At 45.1% G+C, this 18,804-nt stretch overlaps 1 protein-coding gene, 1 long non-coding RNA gene and 13 other non-coding genes across 17 annotated transcripts in view; 5 read left to right on the top strand and 10 right to left on the bottom strand.

Moving 5' to 3' along the window:
* gys2 (glycogen synthase 2) overlaps positions 1 to 18,804 on the bottom strand; it is a 40,411-nt gene that overhangs the window by 10,440 nt on the left and 11,167 nt on the right. For all 3 annotated transcript variants that reach the window (XM_037243816.1, XM_037243817.1, XM_037243814.1), the window contains one exon: positions 18,659 to 18,765. In XM_037243816.1, the coding sequence (XP_037099711.1) occupies positions 18,659 to 18,765 (107 nt within the window). The remainder of the gene's footprint in view (positions 1 to 18,658; positions 18,766 to 18,804) is intronic.
* Positions 61 to 134, bottom strand: trnai-gau. Its single transcript has one exon. It is a non-coding gene; the product is annotated as a tRNA-Ile (tRNA).
* Positions 868 to 14,126, bottom strand: LOC119117515. Its single transcript, XR_005096538.1, has 2 exons — positions 13,629 to 14,126; positions 868 to 980 (listed from the first exon to the last, which is right to left on the bottom strand). It is a non-coding gene; the product is annotated as an uncharacterized LOC119117515 (long non-coding RNA).
* On the bottom strand, positions 1,297 to 1,370 carry trnan-guu. The gene has a single exon. It is a non-coding gene; the product is annotated as a tRNA-Asn (tRNA).
* trnan-guu lies at positions 1,857 to 1,930 on the bottom strand. The gene has a single exon. It is a non-coding gene; the product is annotated as a tRNA-Asn (tRNA).
* On the bottom strand, positions 2,500 to 2,573 carry trnan-guu. Its single transcript has one exon. It is a non-coding gene; the product is annotated as a tRNA-Asn (tRNA).
* Positions 3,347 to 3,420, bottom strand: trnan-guu. Its single transcript has one exon. It is a non-coding gene; the product is annotated as a tRNA-Asn (tRNA).
* Positions 4,610 to 4,683, top strand: trnan-guu. The gene has a single exon. It is a non-coding gene; the product is annotated as a tRNA-Asn (tRNA).
* Positions 5,251 to 5,324, top strand: trnan-guu. The gene has a single exon. It is a non-coding gene; the product is annotated as a tRNA-Asn (tRNA).
* Positions 5,777 to 5,850, top strand: trnan-guu. Its single transcript has one exon. It is a non-coding gene; the product is annotated as a tRNA-Asn (tRNA).
* Positions 6,998 to 7,071, top strand: trnan-guu. The gene has a single exon. It is a non-coding gene; the product is annotated as a tRNA-Asn (tRNA).
* trnan-guu lies at positions 10,272 to 10,345 on the top strand. The gene has a single exon. It is a non-coding gene; the product is annotated as a tRNA-Asn (tRNA).
* On the bottom strand, positions 12,308 to 12,381 carry trnan-guu. Its single transcript has one exon. It is a non-coding gene; the product is annotated as a tRNA-Asn (tRNA).
* Positions 13,949 to 14,022, bottom strand: trnan-guu. The gene has a single exon. It is a non-coding gene; the product is annotated as a tRNA-Asn (tRNA).
* trnan-guu lies at positions 14,475 to 14,548 on the bottom strand. The gene has a single exon. It is a non-coding gene; the product is annotated as a tRNA-Asn (tRNA).

Genomic DNA, 18,804 nt, shown 5'->3' with positions numbered 1-18,804 from the left:
CAGAGCTGGTTCTTGGACTCCCTGATCCAAAGATCTATCATTGTCATCAATAATCATCAGCATCCCTGGGTGGGATTGAACCACCAACCTTTCAGTTATCAGCCGAATGCGCTAACCAATTGCGCCACAGAGACATACTGTCAGGTGTTTTAATCTGATTTAAAGGCTTGTGATGTAATATTGTTTAATAGGAACAAAAGCAACATGATTCAACTCATGGCAGAAATTGTCTGTAAATGAATTGCCTAAGAGAGATGAATTGAGAACCAGTGGGTAAATTAATTGCCTTCTCTTCAGCAACCATATCGATTTGTATAGGTTCCATCTACAGTCAGATCTGAGTTGTGAACCAAAAACAAAATTTTGCATCAGAGGACAAATGTCCCTGGGTGGGCTCAAACACCAACCTTTCGGTTATCAGCCGAACGCGCTAACCTGTTGCGCCACAGAGACTTGCGACATTGAGATTGATCGAGCTTTTAAAGGATAGTGATCTGGCAGTATCCAATGGCAAACCGCATCATATTCAACTCATATAAATTTTCTGACTCACAGAATCTTGTGAAGAACAATGTACTAACCTGCTCATTAGATCCAAAGCCAAAGTTCCGATTTCAAAACAGAGAGATGTTACAGGATGGGCAACAACCACCAACCTTTCGATTAAGAGCCAAACATGCAAACCAAGTGGGCCTCAGAGCGATGAATCTGAATTTTGGGTGTTACTCTAAAATTGGTTAAGAAGGCCAATTCACGCTCAACGTCCAAATGTGCTGACCCCTGCTCTCCAGCAAGGGTAGCCATTTGTTTTGTTCCGATTCACATGCAGTTGACTCTTGGAGTCCATGATCCAAAGATCAATTGTTAGGGTTGACAGATTATTTTGATTGTATGATTGTGTTGAAATGTAGACTATAATGATTAACCAAACTTGTCCTGTTCTCACAACGTAGTAAAACAAAGTGCTAAGTTCCCCTGCACTAGTTGACCAGCTGCAGAGGAAGCAATCAAAGTTGTTCTGTTTCCCCCAACATCGTAAAACACCCCCGGTCTGATTTGACCAGAGGCCGGTCACCAGGTTCACCAAACCTGTCCATGCTTACCCCCACCCTGCTTTCTCTCAACAAATACTCTCTTGCAAGAGACCAAAGGCAGACTGCGTTCAAACATCTCTGTATGCGACAGTGACGAACGTTTCCTCCACTTGCAAGTGCTAAAAAGTCAAGCTGTCGTCCTTGCAACTAAGTTAGATTGAGCACCACTCAAACAACAATGACTGCCATCAGTAATTACAAGCGTCCCTGGGTGGGCTTGAACCACCAACCTTTCAGTTAACAGCCGAACGCGCTTACCAATTGCGCCACAGAGACATGAGGTTAGGTGTTTTAATCTGATTTAAATACTTGTGACGTAATATTGTCGGGAACAAAAGGAACGTGATTCAACTCATGGCAGAAATTGTCTGATTGTTCTTTACAGTGGCCTATAAAGAACAATGCATAGGGACTTGCTCATTCCTTTTCTGCGTAGCGTCCTGTTCTTTACTGTCCATCCGAAGCCAAAGTTCTGACATTAAAACAGAGACGTCACTTGGTGGGCCGCAACCACCAACCTTTTGACAAAGAGACAAACGTACTAAACAAGTGGACTTCAGCGTCATGGAGGACGATTTAGACTGTCACTATAAGATTTGTATAGAAGGCCACTTGTTGTTAAACCAATTAGCTTGAGATCAATGCCTTGCATTTGGGAAGTAAAAGATGCTCATCATCAACCACATCTATTTATATAGTTTCATTCACAATGAAACCTGTGACTTTGATCAAAACAAAAATCAGTGCCATAGACAACTTCAATGCCTCTGGGTGGTCCCTAACCACCAACCTTTCAGTTAACAGCCGAATACGCTAACCAACTGCGCCACAGAGACATCCTGCAGGAGTCTGATTTACGTAACTCTTAAAGATTAGTGATCCGTCAATGTCAACGCTTAGGGTTAGGTTTAGACATTACTAACAACTAATTGTATACAATTGGCTGACTAACTGAGGCTTGTAAAGAACAAGTTATGGAGCATGTCCCACTAGATCCAACGACCAAGTCCCCGCGACAAAATACAGAGACATAATTGGGTGGGCTCCAAAAACCCATTTCAATTCATGGAACATTTTCCACTCGATCCAACGACCAAGTCCTAGCGGAAAAATACAGAGACATAACTGGGTGGGCTCCCACCACCAACCTTTTGGTTAGGAGCCAAAATGCTAACCAAGTGGGCCTGAGAGTAATGGAGCTGAGTTTAGGGTGTCACTGTGAGATCCATTAAGCATGCCAATTCATGCTAAATTCAGGGGATTGATCTGAGTGCTGTGCATAAGATTACCAGTTGGTAAATGAACTGCCTTCTCTTCTGCAACCATATCAATTTGTAGAGATTCAATTTACAGACGGATCAGAATTGTAAACCAAATGCAAAGTATTGCATTCAGAGAGGATAAACGTCCCCGGGTGGGTTCGAACCACCAACCTTTCGGTTAACAGCCGAATGCGCTAACCGGTTGCGCCACAGAGACTTGCCATGTTGGGTTTGATCTAGCTTTTAAAGGATAGTGGTCTGGCAATATCCAATGGCAAAACGCATGATATTCAACTCGTATAAATTTTCTGATTTACAGACGCTTGTAAAGAGCAATGCACAGTTACCTGCTCATTGGATCCAAAGCCAAAGTTCTGATGTCAAAACAGAGAGATGTTACAGGATGGGCGATAACCACCAACCTTTTGATTAAGAGCCAAACATACAAATCAAGTGGACCTCAGAGCGTTGAATCTGAATTTTGGGTGTTACCCTAAAATTGGTTAAGGAGGCCAACTCACACTCAACATCCAAACCCCTGCAGGTACAGGACTGTCTCAGAAAATTTGAATATTGTGATAAAGTTCTTTATTTTCTGTAATGCAATATAAAAACAAAAATGTCATACATTCTGGATTCATTACAAATCAACTGAAATGAATGTGATTAGTTGAATACCCTACTAGTATACTTTTTCATGATATTCTAATATCTTGAGATAGGATATTTGAGTTTTCTTAAGCTGTATGCCATAATCAGCAACATTAAAATAATAAAAGGCTTGCAATATTTCAGTTCGGTTGTAATGAAACCAGAATGTATGACATTCTGTTTTTTTAATAGCATTACAGAAAATAAAGAACTTAATCACAATATTGTAATTTTCTGAGACAGTCCTGTATAGCCATTTGTTTTGTTCCGATTCACAGCCAGAGTTGACTCTTGGACTACATGATACAAAGATCAATCGCTGCCATTAGTAAACATAAGCATCCCTGGGTGGGCTTGAACCACCAACCTTTCAGTTAACAGCCAAATGCACTAACCAATTGTGCCACAGAGACATGCTACAAGAATCTGCTTATACTCTTGAAGATTAGTTGTTCTGTCAATGTCGAGCGGTTACTGCCTGATGACTGCTGGGAAAGGCTCCAGCACCTCCGCAACCCTCGTGGGGACAAGCGGTATAGAAATGGATAGCTGGATGGATGGCTGGATGGCTGGATGGCTGGATGGCTGGATGGATGGATGGATGGATGGATGGATGGATGGATGGATGGATGGATGGATGGATGGATGGATGGATGGATGGATGGATGTCAAACTGTGGCTTGTAATGAACAAGTTATGGAGCAGGTCCCACTAGATCCAACGACCAAGTCCGAAGCGAAAAAACTCAGAGATATAACTGGGTGGGCTCCAAAAACTACCCAACTGGCTGTTAACTGAAAGGTTGGTGGTTCAAGCCCACCCAGGGATGCTTATGTTTACTAATGGCAGCGATTGATCTTTGGATCATGTAGTCCAAGAGTCAACTCTGGCTGTGAATCGGAACAAAACAAATGGCTATACAGGACTGTCTCAGAAAATTACAATATTGTGATAAAGTTCTTTATTTTCTGTAATGCTATTAAAAAAACAGAATGTCATACATTCTGGTTTCATGACAACCGAACTGAAATATTGCAAGCCTTTTATTATTTTAATGTTGCTGATTATGGCATACAGCTTAAGAAAACTCAAATATCCTATCTCAAGATATTAGAATATCATGAAAAAGTATACTAGTAGGGTATTCAACTAATCACATTCATTTCAGTTGATTTGTAATGAATCCAGAATGTATGACATTTTTGTTTTTATATTGCATTACAGAAAATAAAGAACTTTATCACAATATTCTAATTTTCTGAGACAGTCCTGTGCCTGCAGGGGTTTGGATGTTGAGTGTGAGTTGGCCTCCTTAACCAATTTTAGAGTAACACCCAAAATTCAGATTCAACGCTCTGAGGTCCACTTGATTTGTATGTTTGGCTCTTAATCAAAAGGTTGGTGGTTATTGCCCATCCTGTAACATCTCTCTGTTTTGACATCAGAACTTTGGCTTTGGATCCAATGAGCAGGTAACTGTGCATTGCTCTTTACAAGCGTCTGTAAATCTGAAAATTTATACGAGCTGAATATCATGCGTTTTGCCATTGGATATTGCCAGACCACTATCCTTTAAAAGCTAGATCAAACTCAACATGGCAAGTCTCTGTGGCGCAACCGGTTAGCGCATTCGGCTGTTAACCGAAAGGTTGGTGGTTCGAGCCCACCCGGGGACGTTTATCCTCTCTGAATGCAATACTTTGCATTTGGTTCACAATTCTGATCCGTCTGTAAATTGAATCTCTACAAATTGATATGGTTGCAGAAGAGAACGCGGTTCATTTACCAACTGGTAATCTTATGCACAGCACTCAGATCAATCCCCTGAATTTAGCATGAATTGGCCTGCTTAATGGATCTCACAGTGACACCCTAAACTCAGCTCCATTACTCTCAGGCCCACTTGGTTAGCATTTTGGCTCCTAACCAAAAGGTTGGTGGTGGGAGCCCACCCAGTTATGTCTCTGTATTTTTCCGCTAGGACTTGGTCGTTGGATCGAGTGGAAAACGTTCCATGAATTGAAACGGGTTTTTGGAGCCCACCCAATTATGTCTCTGTATTTTGTCGCGGGGACTTGGTCGTTGGATCTAGTGGGACATGCTCCATAACTTGTTCTTTACAAGCCTCAGTTAGTCAGCCAATTGTATACAATTAGTTGTTAGTAATGTCTAAACCTAACCCTAAGCGGACATTGACGGATCACTAATCTTTAAGAGTTACGTAAATCAGACTCCTGCAGGATGTCTCTGTGGCGCAGTTGGTTAGCGTATTCGGCTGTTAACTGAAAGGTTGGTGGTTAGGGACCACCCAGAGGCATTGAAGTTGTCTATGGCACTGATTTTTGTTTTGATCAAAGTCACAGGTTTCATTGTGAATGAAACTATATAAATAGATGTGGTTGATGATGAGCATCTTTTACTTCCCAAATGCAAGGCATTGATCTCAAGCTAATTGGTTTAACAACAAGTGGCCTTCTATACAAATCTTATAGTGACAGTCTAAATCGTCCTCCATGACGCTGAAGTCCACTTGTTTAGTACGTTTGTCTCTTTGTCAAAAGGTTGGTGGTTGCGGCCCACCAAGTGACGTCTCTGTTTTAATGTCAGAACTTTGGCTTCGGATGGAATGAGCAAGTCCCTATGCATTGTTCTTTATAGGCCACTGTACAGAACAATCAGACAATTTCTGCCATGAGTTGAATCACGTTCCTTGTTCCCGACAATATTACGTCACAAGCATTTAAATCAGATTAAAACACTTAACCTCATGTCTCTGTGGCGCAATTGGTAAGCGCGTTCGGCTGTTAACTGAAAGGTTGGTGGTTCAAGCCCACCCAGGGACGCTTGTAATTACTGACGGCCGTCATTGTTGTTTGAGTGGTGCTCAATCTAACTTAGTTGCAAGAACCACGCTGGCAACAGCTTGGCTTTTTAGCACTTGCAAGTGGAGGAAACGTTCGTCACTGTAGCATAGAGGTGTTCGAACGGAGTCTACCTTTGGTCTCTTGCAAGAGAGTATTTGTTGAGAGAAAGCAGGGTGGGGGTAAGCATGGACAGGTTTGGTGAGCCTCTGGTCAAATCAGAGCAGGGGGTGTTTTACGATGTTGGGGGAAACAGAACAACTTTGATTGCTTCCTCTGCAGCTGGTCAACCAGTGCAGGGGAACTTAGCACTTTGTTTTACTACGTTGTGAGAACAGGACAAGTTTGGTTAATCATTATAGTCTACATTTCAACACAATCATACAATCAAAATAATCTGTCAACCCTAACAATTGATCTTTGGATCATGGACTCCAAGAGTCAACTGCATGTGAATCGGAACAAAACAAATGGCTATCCTTGCTGGAGAGCAGGGGTCAGCACATTTGGACGTTGAGCGTGAATTGGCCAATTTTAGAGTAACACCCAAAATTCAGATTCATCGCTCTGAGGCCCACTTGGTTTGCATGTTTGGCTCTTAATCGAAAGGTTGGTGGTTGTTGCCCATCCTGTAACATCTCTCTGTTTTGAAATCGGAACTTTGGCTTTGGATCTAATGAGCAGGTTAGTACATTGTTCTTCACAAGATTCTGTGAGTCGGAAAATTTATGAGTTGAATATGATGCGGTTTGCCATTGGATACTGCCAGATCACTATCCTTTAAAAGTTGGATCAATCTCAATGTCGCAAGTCTCTATAGCGCAACAGGTTAGCGCGTTCGGCTGATAACCGAAAGGTTGGTGTTTGAGCCCACCCAGGGACATTTGTCCTCTGATGCAAAATTTTGTTTTTGGTTCACAACTCAGATCTGACTGTAGATGGAACCTATACAAATCGATATGGTTGCTGAAGAGAAGGCAATTAATTTACCCACTGGTTCTCAATTCATCTCTCTTAGGCAATTCATTTACAGACAATTTCTGCCATGAGTTGAATCATGTTGCTTTTGTTCCTATTAAACAATATTACATCACAAGCCTTTAAATCAGATTAAAACACCTGACAGTATGTCTCTGTGGCGCAATTGGTTAGCGCATTCGGCTGTTAACTGAAAGGTTGGTGGTTCAAGCCCACCCAGGGATGCTGATAATTATTGATGACAATGATAGATCTTTGGATCAGGGAGTCCAAGAACCAGCTCTGCCTGTGAATCGGAACAAAATAAATAGCTATACTTGCTGGAGAGCAGGAGTCAGTGTGTTTGGTTGTTCATCAAATGGTTGTGACTGCAGTCCACCCAGTGATGTCTGAACAAGGCTTCGATGAAGAATGCTTCACAGGCCTCCGTTATTTAGTCAATTATATGCAAAGAGTTGAATCTCATTTAGCAAAGCACTCATTTGGACAGTGTCACTAGTCTTGCAAAGCTGAACGACACTGCTTAGTCTCTGTGGTACAATCGGTTAGCGCGTTTGGCTGTAAACTGAGGTTAGTGCAGCTATGGGCAAACTACGCCCGCAGGCCACATCCAGCCCACGGGGCCGTTTAATCCGGCCTGCCAAACCTGAATAAATTGTATTACTAAACTTTTTTTTGGTAATTTTCCCTGCAATCACTATGTTTCCCCAATAGATGGGGAAGCGCCCGCCCGCGCATTTACTCCCGGAAGCTGTCAAAAAGCTCGGTGCACACTCACAAGTGCGTGTACGTACTAAGTAGTACGGACCCGGCGCACTCCGCGCTCAATTTCCATCATTGCCGAATTTTCGAGTGTGCACTAACCGGTTGCGCCACAGAGACTTGCTATTCTGAGTTTGATTCGGCTTTTAAAGGATAGTTATTTGGCAATATCCAATTGCATACCAAATGATATTCAACTCAACAATAGTTTCCATCCACAGGGATAGTTGACTCTGTGACCCAGATTCAAAGATAAGTCTTCCCAACACAAAAGGCAGGCATGCCTGGATGTGCTCAAACCACCAACCTTTCAGTTTACAGCCAAATGCGCTAACGGATTGCGCCACAGAGACTGAGAAGTATTGTTCAGTTTTTCAAGACTAGTTCCACTGTTCAAACGAGTGCTTTTCAAAATGAGATGAAACGTTTTGCATATAATTGACTAAATTATAGAGGTCTGAGAAGTCTTCTTCAAGGAGGCCTCTTTCATTAGATTTAAAGATAAAGTCCTGTGGTCAAAACACAGAGACATCACTGGGTGGACTGCAGTCGCAACCATTTGATGACCATCCAAACGTGCTGTCCCCTGCTCTCCAGCAAGTAAAGCTGTTTTGTTCCAATTCAAAGGCAGAGCTGACTCATTATCCAAAGATCAATCACTGCCATCAGTAAACATTAGCGTTCCTGTGTGGGGTTGACCCACCAACCTTTGACTTAACAGTCAAATCTGGTTGGACCACAGAGTTACCCTGCTGAGAGTTTGATTCCTTTTTTAAAGACTTGGAGTGACTGTGCCAGGGGTCAAACAGAAAAGATGAAACTTTTTGCATATCCATCCATCTATCCATTTTCTGTACCGCTTAGTCCCCACGGGGGTCGCGGGTGTGCTGGAGCCTATCCCAGCCATCATCGGGCAGTAGGCGGGGGACACCCTGAACCGGTTGCCAGCCAATCGCAGGGCACACAGAGACAAACAACCATATGCACTCGCACTCACACCTAGGGACAATTTGGAGTGCTTAATCGGCCTACCAAGCATGTTTTTGGGATGTGGGAAGAAACCGGAGTGCCCAGAGAAAACCCACGCGGGCCCGGGGAGAACATGCAAACCCCACACAGGGAGGGCCGGAGGTGGAATCGAACCCGCACCCTCCTAACTGTGAGGCGGACGTGCTACCCAGTGCCCCACCGAGCCGCCTACTTTTTGCATATAATTGACTAAATTATAGAGGTTTGAGAAGCCTTCTTCATGGGGGCCTTGTTCATTAGATTCAAAGATAAATACGATAGATTCAGGCAGAGTTGACTCTTGGACTCCATAACCCAAAGATCAATCTCTGCCATCAGTAAACAGAAGCATCCCTGGGTGGGTTTGGACCACCAACCTTTCAGTTAACAATCAAATGCGCTAACCAGCTGCACCACAGAGACATGCTCTAGGTATGTGCTTTAACTCACCAAGATTAGTGGTCTGTCAATGTCGAGCGGTTACTGCCTGATGACTGCTGGGAAAGGCTCCAGCACCTCCGCAACCCCCGTGGGGACAAGCGGTATAGAAATGGATAGCTGGATGGATGGCTGGCTGGCTGGCTGGCTGGCTGGCTGGATGGATGGCTGGATGGATGGATGGATGGATGGATGGATGGATGGATGGATGGATGGATGGATGGATGGATGGATGGATGGATGGATGGATGGATGGATGGATGGATGGATGGATGGATGGATGTCAAACTGCGGCTTGTAATGAACAAGTTATGGAGCAGGTCCCACTAGATCCAACGACCAAGTCCGAAGCGAAAAAACTCAGAGATATAACTGGGTGGGCTCCAAAAACTACCCAACTGGCTGTTAACTGAAAGGTTGGTGGTTCAAGCCCACCCAGGGATGCTTATGTTTACTAATGGCAGCGATTGATCTTTGGATCATGTAGTCCAAGAGTCAACTCTGGCTGTGAATCGGAACAAAACAAATGGCTATACAGGACTGTCTCAGAAAATTACAATATTGTGATAAAGTTCTTTATTTTCTGTAATGCTATTAAAAAAACAGAATGTCATACATTCTGGTTTCATTACAACCGAACTGAAATATTGCAAGCCTTTTATTATTTTAATGTTGCTGATTATGGCATACAGCTTAAGAAAACTCAAATATCCTTTCTCAAGATATTAGAATATCATGAAAAAGTATACTAGTAGGGTATTCAACTAATCACATTCATTTCAGTTGATTTGTAATGAATCCAGAATGTATGACATTTTTGTTTTTATATTGCATTACAGAAAATAAAGAACTTTATCACAATATTCTAATTTTCTGAGACAGTCCTGTGCCTGCAGGGGTTTGGATGTTGAGTGTGAGTTGGCCTCCTTAACCAATTTTAGAGTAACACCCAAAATTCAGATTCAACGCTCTGAGGTCCACTTGATTTGTATGTTTGGCTCTTAATCAAAAGGTTGGTGGTTATTGCCCATCCTGTAACATCTCTCTGTTTTGACATCAGAACTTTGGCTTTGGATCCAATGAGCAGGTAACTGTGCATTGCTCTTTACAAGCGTCTGTGAATCAGAAAATTTATACGAGTTGAATATCATGCGTTTTGCCATTGGATATTGCCAGACAACTATCCTTTAAAAGCTGGATCAAACTCAACATGGCAAGTCTCTGTGGCGCAACCGGTTAGCGCATTTGGCTGTTAACCGAAAGGTTGGTGGTTCGAGCCCACCCGGGGACGTTTATCCTCTCTGAATGCAATACTTTGCTTTTGGTTCACAATTCTGATCCGTCTGTAAATTGAATCTCTACAAATTGATATGGTTGCAGAAGAGAAGGCAATTAATTTACCAACTGGTAATCTTATGCACAGCACTCAGATCAATCCCCTGAATTTAGCATGAATTGGCATGCTTAATGGATCTCACAGTGACACCCTAAACTCAGCTCCATTACTCTCAGGCCCACTTGGTTAGCATTTTGGCTCCTAACCAAAAGGTTGGTGGTGGGAGGCCACCCAGTTATGTCTCTGTATTTTTCCGCTAGGACTTGGTCGTTGGATCGAGTGGAAAACGTTCCATGAATTGAAACGGGTTTTTGGAGCCCACCCAATTATGTCTCTGTATTTTGTCGCTAGGACTTGGTCGTTGGATCTAGTGGGACATGCTCCATAACTTGTTCTTTACAAGCCTCCGTTAGTCAGCCAATTGTATACAATTAGTTGTTAGTAATGTCTAAAGTAATAATAATTCCGTTCCCTTTTTTTGAAAACATGACATTATTTTAAATTAGCAGTGCAGAAAAAATATGAATTATGATTCAATTATTGGTTCAGTCCGATTAGTTGTCAATTAATCATTGTATCTTTACTATGAACAGAGGCTATAAAAAAGTTATATGAAGTGGTTGATCGAGAGTTTTTTTTTCAGTTACCCTCAAAGTTGATGTGCCCTTGAGCAACCGGTTAGTGCGTTTGGCTGCTAACCGAAATGTTAATGATTTATGTCTGTTTTGACATCTTGACTTGGGCTGTGAATCTAATATATAACATTATTTTACAAGCCTCGTTGAGTCTGGCAAATATATGCAATGTTTAAGCTCGCATTTTTTTCTGTTTGACCCCTGGCACAGTCACTCCAATTGGCCATTGTCAGATTACAAGTCTTTAAAAAATTAATCAAACTCTCAGCAGGGTAACTCTGTGGTCCAACCAGACAGTACATTTGACTGTTAAGTCAAAGGTTGGTGGGTCAACCCCACACAGGAACGCTAATGTTTACTGATGGCAGTGATTGATCTTTGGATCATGAGTCAGCTCTGCCTATGAATTGGAACAAAACAGCTTTACTTGCTGGAGAGCAGGGGACAGCACGTTTGGATGGTCATCAAATGGTTGCGACTGCAGTCCACCCAGTGATGTCTCTGTGTTTTGACCACAGGACTTTATCTTTGAATCTCATGAAAGAGGCCCCCTTGAAGAAGACTTCTCAGACCGCTATAATTTAGTCAATTATATGCAAAACGTTTCATCTCATTTTGAAAAGCACTCGTTTGGACAGTGTAACTAGTCTTGAAAAACTGAACAATACTTCTCAGTCTCTGTGGCGCAATCCGTTAGCGCATTTGGCTGTAAACTGAAAGGTTGGTGGTTTGAGCACATCCAGGCATGCCTGCCTTTTGTGTTGGGAAGACTTATCTTTGAATCTGGGTCACAGAGTCAACTATCCCTGTGGATGGAAACTATTGTTGAGTTGAATATCATTTGGTATGCAATTGGATATTGCCAAATAACTCGTAGTTTGCCCATAGCTGCACTAACCTCAGTTTACAGCCAAACGCGCTAACCGATTGTACCACAGAGACTAAGCAGTGTCGTTCAGCTTTGCAAGACTAGTGACACTGTCCAAATGAGTGCTTTGCTAAATGAGATTCAACTCTTTGCATATAATTGACAAAATAATGGAGGCCTGTGAAGCATTCTTCATCGAAGCCTTGTTCATTCGATCCAAAAATAAAGTCCTGTGGTAAAAAAAAAAAAGACATCACTGGGTGGACTGCAGTCACCACCATTTGATGAACAACCAAACACACCGACTCCTGCTCTTCAGCAAGTATAGCTATTTATTCTGTTCCGATTCACAGGCAGAGCTGGTTCTTGGACTCCCTGATCCAAAGATCTGTCATTGTCATCAATAATCAACAGCATCCCTGGGTGGGCTTGAATCACCAACCTTTCAGTTAACAGCCGAATGCGCTAACCAATTGCGCCACAGAGACATACTGTCAGGTGTTTTAATCTGATTTAAAGGCTTGTGATGTAATATTGTTTAATAGGAACAAAAGCAACATGATTCAACTCATGGCAGAAATTGTCTGTAAATGAATTGCCTAAGAGAGATGAATTGAGAACCAGTGGGTAAATTAATTGCCTTCTCTTCAGCAACCATATCGATTTGTATAGGTTCCATCTACAGTCAGATCTGAGTTGTGAACCAAAAACAAAAATTTGCATCAGAGGACAAATGTCACTGGGTGGGCTCAAACACCAACCTTTCGGTTATCAGCCGAACGCGCTAACCTGTTGCGCCACAGAGACTTGCGCCATTGAGATTGAGCCAGGTTTTAAAGGATAGTGATCTGGCAGTATCCAATGGCAAACCGCATCATATTCAACTCATATAAATTTTCTGACTCACAGAATCTTGTGAAGAACAATGTACTAACCTGCTCATTAGATCCAAAGCCAAAGTTCCGATTTCAAAACAGAGAGATGTTACAGGATGGGCAACAACCACCAACCTTTCGATTAAGAGCCAAACATGCAAACCAAGTGGGCCTCAGAGCGCTGAATCTGAATTTTGGGTGTTACTCTAAAATTGGCCAATTCACGCTCAACGTCCAAATGTGCTGACCCCTGCTCTCCAGCAAGGATAGCCATTTGTTTTGTTCCGATTCACATGCAGTTGACTCTTGGAGTCCATGATCCAAAGATCAATTGTTAGGGTTGACAGATTATTTTGATTGTATGATTGTGTTGAAATGTAGACTATAATGATTAACCAAACTTGTCCTGTTCTCACAACGTAGTAAAACAAAGTGCGAAGTTTAGTTTAGTTTAGTTTATTGTTTAGCACATATTATTATAGCAATAACAGTGCAAGGAGGGAGACGAAGCCTAGGGCTTGTAAAGAGCTCCAGTCCTGTACAAACAAAGTGCAAAACAAACCAAGCAAAAAGTGCTGTGTCGTCAAATGTCATTCAAGTGTTTAAAAATATATACACATATATACACACATACATACATACATACATATATATATATATATGAAAAAAAAACCGCGACTTATAGTCCGAAACTTACGGTATATATATATATATACATATATACACATAAGTAAACAAACAAAAGCATAACAAGCTATATATTAATTCGTCATATTTATACATGCATATATACTACGAATGTGTATGTATACATACATAAACAAATACACTATACAAAATGAGAAACAGTTCCCCTGCACTGGTTGACTAGCTGCAGAGGAAGCAATCAAAGTTGTTCTGTTTCCCCCAACATCGTAAAACACCCCCTGCTCTGATTTGACCAGAGGCCGGGGGTTCACCAAACCTGTCCATGCTTACCCCCACCCTGCTTTCTCTCAACAAATACTCTCTTGCAAGAGACCAAAGGTAGACTGCGTTCGAACACCTCTGTATGCTACAGTGACGAACGTTTCCTCCACTTGCAAGTGCTAAAAAGTCAAGCTGTCGCCAGTGTGGTTCTTGCAACGAAGTTAGATTGAGCACCACTCAAACAACAATGACTGCCATCAGTAATTACAAGCGTCCCTGGGTGGGCTTGAACCACCAACCTTTCAGTTAACAGCCGAACGCGCTTACCAATTGCGCCACAGAGACATGAGATTAGGTATTTTAATCTGATTTAAATGCTTGTGACGTAATATTGTCGGGAACAAGGAACGTGATTCAACTCATCGCAGAAATTGTCTGATTGTTCTTTACAGTGGCCTATAAAGAACAATGCATAGGGACTTGCTCATTCCATCCGAAGCCAAAGTTCTGACATTAAAACAGAGACGTCACTTGGTGGGCCGCAACCACCAACCTTTTGACAAAGAGACAAACGTACTAAACAAGTGGACTTCAGCGTCATGGAGGACGATTTAGACTGTCACTATAAGATTTGTATAGAAGGCCACTTGTTGTTAAACCAATTAGCTTGAGATCAATGCCTTGCATTTGGGAAGTAAAAGATGCTCATCATCAACCACATCTATTTATATAGTTTCATTCACAATGAAACCTGTGACTTTGATCAAAACAAAAATCAGTGCCATAGACAATTTCAATGCCTCTGGGTGGTCCCTAACCACCAACCTTTCAGTTAACAGCCGAATACGCTAACCAACTGCGCCACAGAGACATCCTGCAGGAGGCTGATTTAACTATTAAAGATTAGTGATCCGTCAATGTCAACGGTTAGGTTTAGAGTTTATATGTATGATTTATGGAATTAGAAGTTACAGTATTGCACGACATGTACGACAATACACATATTTACATGAATAAAGGGGATGGGGGGGCAAGAGTGAGGGTGGAGGAATTTTAAACACTGACGGTCAACAATGTAGCTCAGTAGTTAGATTGGTCAGAAGTTAATGCATCTCCATCCTACGGAAGAGGATTAGGGCCAGTGAAGAAAGAAAAACGAGGGGTGACAGAATTCTGACTTTAAAGTCAGAAGGTGGGAATTCTGACTTTATTCTCAGAAGTCAGAATTCTGCGAATAAAGTCAGAATTCTGTCCATCCATCCATCCATCTTCTTCCGCTTATCCGGGGTCGGGTCGCGGGGGCAGCAGCTTCAGGAGGGACTCCCAGACTTCCCTCTCCCCAGCCACTTCATCTAGCTCATCCCGGGGGATCCCAAGGCGTTCCCAGGCCAGCCGAGAGACATAGTCTCTCCAGCGCGTCCTGGGTCGTCCCCGGGGTCTCCTACCGGTGGGACATGCCCGGAACACCTCCCCAGGGAGGCGTCCAGGAGGCATCCTGATGAGATGCCCGAGCCACCTCATCTGGCTCCTCTCAACGTGGAGGAGTAGCGACTCTACTCCGAGTCTCTCCCGGATGACCGAACTCCTCACCCTATCTCTAAGGGAGAGCCCGGACATCCTGCGGAGAAAACTCATTTCGGCCGCTTGTATCCGGGATCTCGTTCTTTCGGTCACGACCCATAGCTCGTGACCATAGGTGAGGGTAGGAGCGTAAATCGACCGGTAAATTGAGAGCTTTGCCTTTTGGCTCAGCTCTCTCTTTACCACGACGGACCGGTACAGAGTCCGCATTACTGCCGACGCTGCACCGATCCGCCTGTCGATCTCGCGCTCCATCCTCCCCTCACTCGTGAACAAGACCCCAAGATACTTAAACTCCTCCACTTGGGGCAGGATCTCATCCCCGATCCGGAGAGGGCATTCCACCCTTTTCCGATCGAGGACCATGGACTCGGATTTGGAGGTGCTGACCCTCATCCCGACCGCTTCACACTCGGCTGCGAACCGCTCCAGTGAGAGCTGGAGATCACGGCCTGAAGAAGCCAACAGCACCACGTCGTCTGCAAAAAGCAGAGACGCGATGCTGAGGTCCCCAAACCGGACACCCTCAACGCCTCGGCTGCGCCTAGAAATTCTGTCCATAAAAATTATGAACAGAATCGGTGACAAAGGGCAGCCTTGGCGGAGTCCAACCCTCACTGGGAACGAATCCGACTTACTGCCGGAAATGCGGACCACACTCTGGCATCGGTGATACAGGGACCGAACCGCCCTTATCAGTTGGCTCGGTACGCCGTACTCCCGAAGCACCCCCCACAGAACCTCCCGAGGGACACGGTCGAACGCCTTCTCCAAGTCCACAAAACACATGTGGACTGGTTGGGCGAACTCCCATGCACCCTCGAGGATCCTGTTGAGGGTGAAGAGCTGGTCCACTGTTCCACGGCCAGGACGAAAGCCACACTGTTCCTCCTGAATCCGAGGTTCGACCTCCCGACGGACCCTCCTCTCCAGCACCCCTGAATAGACCTTACCAGGGAGGCTGAGGAGTGTAATTCCCCTGTAATTGGAACACACCCTCCGGTCCCCCTTCTTAAAGAGGGGAACCACCACCCCAGTCTGCCAATCCAGAGGCACTGTCCCCGATGTCCACGCGATGCTGTAGAGACGTGTCAGCCATGACAGCCCCACAACATCCAGAGCCCTTAAGAAATCCGGGTGGATCTCATCCACCCCCGGGGCCTTGCCACCGAGGAGTTTTTTAACTACCTCAGTGACTTCAACCCCAGAGATTGGAGAGTCCGCCTCAGAGTCCCCAGGCCCTGCTTCCACAATGGAAGGCGTGTCGGTGGAATTGAGGAGGTCTTCGAAGTATTCTCCCCACCGACACACGACGTCCCGAGTCGAGGTCAGCAGCACGCCATCTCCACTGTAAACAGTGTTGACGTTGCACTGCTTCCCCCTCCTGAGACGCCGGATGGTGGACCAGAATTTCCTCGAAGCCGTCCGGAAGTCATTCTCCATGGCCTCGCCGAACTCCTCCCACGCCCGGGTTTTTGCCTCAGCAACCGCCGAAGCCGCGTTCCGCTTGGCCATCCGGTACCTGTCAGCTGCCTCCGGAGTCCCGCAGGCCAAAACGGCCCGATAGGACTCCTTCTTCAGCTTGACGGCATCCCTTACCGCCGGTGTCCACCAGCGGGTTCGGGGATTGCCGCCACGACAGGCACCAATGACCTTACGGCCACAGCTCCGGTCGGCCGCCTCAACAATGGAGGCGCGGAACAAGGTCCACTCGGACTCAATGTCCCCCGCCTCCCCCGGGACGTGGGAAAAGCTCTGCCGGAGGTGGGAGTTGAAGCTCTTCCTGACAGGGGATTCCGCCAGACGTTCCCAGCAGACCCTCACAGAACGTTTGGGTCTGCCAGGTCGGACCGGCATCTTCCCCCACCATCGGAGCCAACCCACCACCAGGTGGTGATCAGTTGACAGCTCCGCCCCTCTCTTCGCCCGAGTGTCCAAAACATGCGGCCGCAAATCCGATGACACGACTACAAAGTCGATCATCGAACTGCGGCCTAGGGTGTCCTGGTGCCAAGTGCACACATGGACACCCTTATGTTTGAACATGGTGTTCATTATTGAAAATCCGTGTCGAGCACAGAAGTCCAACAATAGAACACCGCTCGGGTTCAGATCGGGGGGGGCCGTTCCTCCCAATCACGCCCTTCCAGGTCTCACTGTCATTGCCCACGTGAGCATTGAAGTCACCCAGTAGAACGACGGAGTCCCCAGAAGGAGCGCTCTCCAGCACTTCCTCCAGGGACTCCAAGAAGGGTGGGTACTCTGAGCTGCCGTTTGGTGCATAGACACAAACAACAGTCAGGACCCGTCCCCCCACCCGAAGGCGGAGGGAGGCTACCCTCTCGTTCACCGGGGTGAACCCCAATGTGCAGGCGCCCAGCCGGGGGGCAATAAGTATACCCACACCTGCCCGACGCCTCTCACCGTGGGCAACTCCAGAGTGGAAGAGAGTCCAGCCCCTCTCGAGAGGGCTTGTACCGGAACCCAAACTGTGCGTGGAGGCAAGTCCGACTATATCTAGTCGGAACTTTTCTGCCTCGCACACCAGCTCGGGCTCCTTTCCAGCCAGAGAGGTGACATTCCATGTCCCAAGAGCCAGCTTCTGCAGCCGGGGATCAGACCGCCAAGGTCCCTGCCTTTGGCCGCCGCCCAGCTTGCAATGCACCCGACCCCTTTGGCCCCTCCCACAGGTGGTGAGCCCATGGGAAGGGGGACCCACGTTTCCTTTTCGGGCTGAGCCCGGCCGGGCCCCATGGGCGAAGGCCCGGCCACCAGACGCTCGCCTTCGAGCCCCGCCTCCAGGCCTGGCTCCAGAGGGGGGCCCCGGTGACCCGCGTCCGGGCGAGGGAAAACGTGATCCATTCATTTTTATCATCATAAGGGGCTGATGAGCCGTGCTTTGTCTGGCCCCTCACCTAGGACCCGTTTGCCATGGGTGACCCTACCAGGGGCATGAAGCCCCAGACAACATGGCTCCTAGGATCATAGGGGCACGCAAAACTTTAAAGTTTAAAGTCAGAATTCTGAATAGTCAGAATTCTGACTTTAAAGTCAGAAAGTGGGAATTCTGACTTTAAAGTCAGAATTCTGAGAATAAAGTCAGAATTCTGACTTTAAAGTCAGAAGGTGGGAATTCGGACTTTATTCTCAGAATTCTGACTTTAAAGTCAGAAAGTGGGAATTCTGACTTTAAAGTCAGAATTCTGACTTTATTCTCAGAACGACTTTAAAGTCAGAATTCTGAGAATAAAGTCAGAATTCTGAGAAAAAAAGTCAGAATCCTGTCACCCCTCGTTTTTTTTCTTTCACTGGCCCTAATCCTCTTCCGTACCATCCACTATGCATGACAATTTACAAATTAAAAGTCTTGAACATGAAATTAAACAACTGCATTGCATACCAGAGCTGTTTGCGTATAGCTTGCCCCTTCAGGGATTCCACATTGAAGTTGTTGGTTTTTGCTGGCATAATAAAGAAAACGACCACTGTGACATCATTTCTGTGGACCTGTGAAGGGGGTTGACCAAAAAGAAACGATTTACACAG

The sequence above is a fragment of the Syngnathus acus genome, chromosome 23 (genome assembly GCF_901709675.1).
Source record: "Syngnathus acus chromosome 23, fSynAcu1.2, whole genome shotgun sequence".
NCBI classification, from domain to species: Eukaryota; Metazoa; Chordata; class Actinopteri; order Syngnathiformes; family Syngnathidae; genus Syngnathus; species Syngnathus acus.
The sequence above is the reverse complement of the archived record's forward strand: the minus strand, read 5'-3'. Positions and strand labels throughout refer to the sequence as shown.